Genomic DNA, 6,111 nt, shown 5'->3' with positions numbered 1-6,111 from the left:
GGGGAAGAGCCAGACCATAAGGGGTGCAGCCTGATGTGGATGGATGGACTCTTTCTAATGGGGAAACAGGAGCTGACAGAGGGGTTAAGGGTACTTGGGTGGGGGGCAAGCGCAAGGAAAGAAGGAATGGGTCTGTCAGCTGGGAAAGGAGCCATGAAATCGGGTAGAGGGGGTCTAACGGGAAGAGGAGGAGCCTTATTATTTCTTACAGATATGACCATATATGGGAATTTGGGGGACGAACCCAACTGATGTGCAGGTAAAATGACAAACGTAATAGGGTGAGGGGTTGGAAATGAGATGGGGTGTTTTTAATGGGCATTTTAAAATCTAATCATTGACTGGTAAAAAAAAAAAAAAAAAAAAAATAGGGACTCGCTACATCCCAGAGCGGTGCTCGGTACTTTATTCTATGCACATTTAGGCTACAGAAATGCCCTTTACGGTACGTTTTGGGTGCTGCACACTGTTTATGGTAACTCTTAGCTCTGTATATGCACATTTTGGAGCGGACACGGTATGTGCAGAACGCGGACCCACTGCGTACAGCACAATTTTTGCGGGTGATAAATTGTAGACACAAAAATAATCACAAAAAAGCACATTTGCAAAATTTATTTGGTGTATTGGGGGGGGGGGATTCCTGCTATATGACTATTTTTCCCCACTGGGGTCTATACCGACATTTAAATTGGATATATGTAGATTAACCAGGATTGGCTGAAGACCAAGATGGACACTAGGCAACCTATTTTATGTTTTAGACCTTTTCCTTGGCCACTGCGACAGTGGCTTTAATTGGGGAGGAACAACCAATGGAGGAGGATCTACAGTGGCCAATGAAAAAGTCTAAAACTGGTGGCTAAAATAGAAAGTCCCCGGAAAATCCTTGGTGCTTTGGCCAACTGCCCCGTCCAAATTATGATGAGACAAACTAATAAGGGAAATATTCCACCCTTACCCTTCTTTTTATAGTGAGTTTTTACTTGGCGAGAGAAGACCTTTTTTTTTTTTTTTTTTTTTTTTTTTTTTAGTAAATTTTTGTAAGATATTTTTTTTTTTTTATAAAAAACAAACCCCAGATGTGGGGGATCAGCCTTATTTATTGGACTTGTAAATCCTATTTATAAATGAGGGTAGGGATGCCTGCCCTGTGTACAGATGTAAATAAAGTCTGCATGTCTTGTATTAAGGAAATATTCCCTCATTAAAAAAATGAACTTTCTGTCCTGTGTTGGTTTCATTATTGCACATATTCAGCACTTTATATTCTTGATAATACAAATATGTACAGTTTATTAAGTTTTTTTTTTTTTTTTTTTTTTTCTTCATATATATATAATTTCCAATGGTTTGGGGGTTTTTTTCCACTCATTTAGTCCTCTTTATAAAAATTAATAAATTTCAAGAAAATTATTAAATGAGAAAAATTATTGGAAATGTATTAAAGTTAGCAAATTAAAAAAAAAAAAAAAAAATTTCAAGGAAATGATTAGTAAATGAGTAAAAGAAAAACTATTGGAAATGTCTAAAAGTAACCAAATATAAAACAAAAATACATTCCAAGAAAATGACTAGTAAAAGAAAAACTAGTGGAAATGTATAAAAGTAACTAAATAAAAAAAAAATATGTATACATTTCAAGAAAATGATTAGTAAATAAGTAAAAGAAAAAAAACTATTGAAAATGTATAAAAGTTACCAAATAAAAAAAAAATAAAAAATTAGTAAATAAGAAAAAAGAAATATTTTTGGGTAACTTTTAAACTATATTGTATAATTATGGTTGACTTTGAGTTTTGTATCTCGTATATTTAATACGAGATAAGCTCGAGGGGGGGGTTCAGTGACCCATGGACCCCAACTGGAAAGCTATTTGAAATGCTATTTGATGACCTTCCACGGGGATCTCCAGGTCTGTGGGATGAGTACTTTTACCTATAAGGAACAAAACTCATCGGAATGTCTGGAATGTCAAAAACACCAGGAATTCCACACAAATATCTACATAATCTTGAAGCCGACAGATGTCCTAAACTTGGGGACATAGTATGTCCACTGGGCTCCTTTATATATTATATATATAAACCTGCCTCAGAAATGCTGGAATTGTTTAAAATTTACCTTTTTTCATTATAATTTTCACATGACACAAAGTGTCTTAATTTGAACTCTCCAGGGAAAACAAAATTGGCGATTTTCTCCCTGCTGTATCACAGCCAAAATCCCTGCTTAAATACAGGTGACTTCATTCACAATATCTTTATCTCCTGACGGAGGATGGTTATTAGAACCCCTTGCTTGCCACCGTCGGCATCCTTTGTAACTAAGTATTGAAGGGTAAATACACGAGTGGAGTCCATTCGTTTAGAAAGTTCTTAGGTCCGGAATGTTGATGCAGTCTTTAAATTGGACGTGGTTGACTAGTTAGATGATGTCATAGGTGGGGACAGCCGAACCTCTTGGGCGAGGGGGTTTCCGTCAGACCACGTTAGTGGGTTACCTAAATAAAATCAAATTAAGATCAGCGCGGCTCCTTTCCTAGATTACTCGGTCCGAGTGGCAACAAGAGCGGAATCCGGGCAATGCGAAAAATGTGACTAGCAGGCATTACTGTGTCCACCTAAAATATCTTCTCCCTACTAGATCACAGCTGAAATCCTTGCTTGAATACAGGTGGCTTTGTTTAGAATATCTTCAGCTCCCGACAAGTCCTGGTTTTCATGGGGACCGCTATTTGGCTGCCACCATTAGCGATGGATTCTTAAGGGTTAATATAGCGTTGGTTCCTTTAGAAAGTGGCTGGGTGCGTGCGTTCGGTGGGACTTGTTATAGCGCCAGAGGGGTTCTGTGGGTTTCTGTACCCTCTGGCACTCGTAGGGTCGGTGCAACACACGTGAAGTACACAATGAATTCCCCGTAAACCTGTTTTCATGTATCGTCGTATATGTCCAAGATTAAAATAATTTGGGTGTCTGTTGGTTAGCGTGACCGATGACGCACGTATTCCGCGCACGTATGTTACATGTATGATGCTGGTGATGTGTGTTTGGTTCCCTTGCTTTGCTCCCAGCCCAAGGTATTTCTGGATGATGACAGGTGGATCTGAGGAATTTGTCTGTCTGTAAGCAATACCGGACTCTCCAATGTGAAGCCGCGAGCTGAACCCAATCCAGCTCTATAAATACTGACTCCTATTAATACCCTGAGCAGGGATTCCAGAGCTGTCACTGACTTCAGACACGAGGGACCCAGAGAGCACGCAGGACGGACTTCAGAGACAAAGACCCCCAACCCAGAGAGCACCCAGGGCTGCCACGGGGTTCAGAGACAAGGACCTCAACCAAGAGACCACGCAGGGCTGCCACGGGGTTCAGAGACAAGGACCTCAACCAAGAGACCACGCAGGGCTGCCACGGGGTTCAGAGACAAGGACCTCAACCAAGAGACCACGCAGGGCTGTCACGGACGTCAGAGACGAGGACCTCAGCCCAGACGGCACGCAGGGCTGTCACGGACTTTACAGACAAGGAACTCTCGCAGATCAAGGAGGTATCTTAGTGGAAGGTCATTTCCTGATATCCCTGACTTTCGGTATCCAACTGAATTTGTCTTCCAATGGAGACCTCGGGTAACCCCTATCTGAATTTCGGGGCTTTGTGGTCACGGGTGGGCTGCGTCCGCCTGCTGCAGCTGCTGCTTGGATGCACCACGTTCAGCCTGGTGCAGCACCAAGCTGGCTTCAGCGCCGCGTACGGCGCGTTCTGCATCTTTGTTTGGTGCTTTTGTTTTGCCCTTACAACCATCATCGTTATCTTTGAGCTGACGCGGCTCCAGTCCTGCCTGCGCAACCTGTCGTGGGGAAACTTCACGGCCACCTTTGCTATGTTGGCCACCTTGATGACTCTCACCGCTGCAGTGATTTACCCGCTTTACTTCGTGTCGCTGAAGTGTAACTCCACAGACTGCTCCACCAGGAACTACCGCTTGGCTGTCGCCGTATGCGCCGGGCTCTTGTGCCTGGCTTACTCCGTAGAAATCTATCTGACCCGTGCCAGGCCTGGCCAATCCTGCAATTACATGGCCACAGCCTCGGGGCTACTTAAAGTTGTGCAAGCCTTTGTGGCGTGTGTGATCTTTGGTGCTTTGGCCACTGAAAGTCAGTATAAGAGGTACGTGGCTACTCAGTGGTGCGTGGTCGTGTATAGTTTCTGCTTTGCGGTGACCGTGCTGGTGATCCTGATGAACGTCACCGGACGGGCGGTCACCCAGCGTTGCCCCTTTGAACGTTTCGTGGTGGTCTACACCGTGCTGGCTATACTGATGTACATGAGCGCCTCGGTCATCTGGCCTGTGTACTGCTTTGACTCGAAGTACGGATCGCCAAAAAGACCTTCGTACTGCGCCTGGGGAAGATGCCCTTGGGACAGTCAGCTGGTGGTCACCATCTTCACCCACGTAAACCTGGTCCTGTATATAGCCGACCTTGCGTATACACAGCGCCTACGATTCGTATCTCACGCCTAGTTCAAGAGGCAGCAGAGGAACCAGCCGCTGAAAGGGGACCAGACAGAAGTATATAACACGGGATGGTCAGGACAGAACCATTGGGTTTTTTGGGGATATTTTTACCGAAATGCTCCAAAAAAACAACCCCTACAACCAATGATGAAACAGTCCAGAATGTTGACTCGGTCTTTAATGACGCGGTCGACGAGTTAGATGATGTCATAGGCAGGGACAGCCGAACTGCAGAAACCAGCTGAGAAACTAAAGATTTTATGGAAAATACAGTGTTTTCAATGTTGTTTAAAACATTTCTGTGCTTCTTTATTTGTGTGCCGTGGCAGCGTCGTCTTATACTTGCGTTGCTTTTACCGAACCTCTTGGGCGAGGGGGTTTCCGTCAGACCACTACGTTAGTGGGTTACCTAAATAAAATCAATTAGGATCAGCGCGGCTCCTTTCCTAGATTACTCGGTCCGAGTGGCGACAAGAGTGGAATCCGGGCAATGTGAAAAATGTGACTAGCAGGCATTACTGTGTCCACCTAAAATATCTTCTCCAGCTCTCCTTTCTCTTTTCCCTTTTCTTCATTCTTTCATGTCTCGGTATGAGCTCCTCAGCGTGTCTCCACCGTGGGGGGGCTGTGTTTGGGATTACTGTTGAGAAACCCGGAGAATTTGTATTGTGATGACATCTGCTCCGAGTCTCCGGGGTCCAGCTGAACGGAGGAACGAGAAGAATGGATGGAATGTCTGGAACGAACAAACATCAGGCGTTCCACACAAACATCTACACCATCTTCTCGCTGACAGGTGTCCCCGTCTGGGGGACACGGTATTATTATTGTTGTTTTATATAGCGCCATCAGTTTCCACAGTGCTGTACAAAGGCTAGACAGAACGTAACAAGATGACATACAGAAACAGCGGGTGAGGAGGGCCCTGCGTACAAGAGCTTACAATCTACAGCTATTACTTCCACTGGATTCCATTTATATTAAGCTACATGTTTTTTCTATTAATCATATCAATGCTATATTGCGGAATGTAACTTCATATTGGTGTAAAGGACGTTGAAACCGTTATAAAGGTATTGTTATTTATATAAGATGTCATTTACACACACACGCACATTTTATATATGAAAAGAAGCAGCAGAAAGCAAAGAAATTAATGATTATAAGGGTGATTTCCAGCAATATATATAAAAAACATTTAATTACCCAATCCATTAAATAATCAAATGCGCATATTTAAAAAAAACTTTTATATTTCAATAAATGTTAACGAGGGGGAGGGTGTCCAGATTAGGCAATACACTGCTTATTATGTCCATTGCCCACCGCTGAGGAATAAATATATATATCATGGATTCTCAGGATAATAATAAATAATTATAATAAAAATATTTCATTATTTTCTTTTTAAACTGTCTTTTTTCTTTTACTTCCTAAAGTTTCTCACGTTACATAATATATATATTAATAAATAATTAATAAATGTCTAAGCAGCTGGAAATAAATCCTATTAGTCATCGGTATGAGGCGCTGCAGATTAACAGGAGTAACGCAACCGAGCAACCGCCATGTGGCACAAACAATAATCTG

At 42.7% G+C, this 6,111-nt stretch overlaps 1 protein-coding gene across 1 annotated transcript; it reads left to right on the top strand.

Annotated features, from left to right (window-relative positions):
- Positions 1-3,618: 3,618 nt before the first annotated feature.
- Positions 3,619-4,527, top strand: LOC149274779 (myeloid-associated differentiation marker-like protein 2). Its single transcript, XM_089505250.1, has one exon. The coding sequence runs from the start codon at positions 3,619-3,621 to the stop codon at positions 4,525-4,527; it is 909 nt and encodes a 302-aa protein (XP_089361376.1).
- The last annotated feature ends 1,584 nt before the right edge of the window (positions 4,528-6,111 follow it).

The sequence above is a fragment of the Sceloporus occidentalis genome, unplaced genomic scaffold (genome assembly GCF_023333645.1).
Source record: "Sceloporus occidentalis isolate IW3139 unplaced genomic scaffold, rSceOcc1.0.p SCAF_321, whole genome shotgun sequence".
NCBI lineage: Eukaryota > Metazoa > Chordata > Lepidosauria > Squamata > Phrynosomatidae > Sceloporus > Sceloporus occidentalis.
This window is presented reverse-complemented; position numbering and strand designations above follow the sequence as displayed.

Excerpts from the sequence above, each read along its gene's own strand:
- LOC149274779 (XM_089505250.1), top strand. The coding sequence starts at position 3,619 with ATGGAGACCTCGGGTAACCCCTATCTGAATTTCGGGGCTTTGTGGTCA.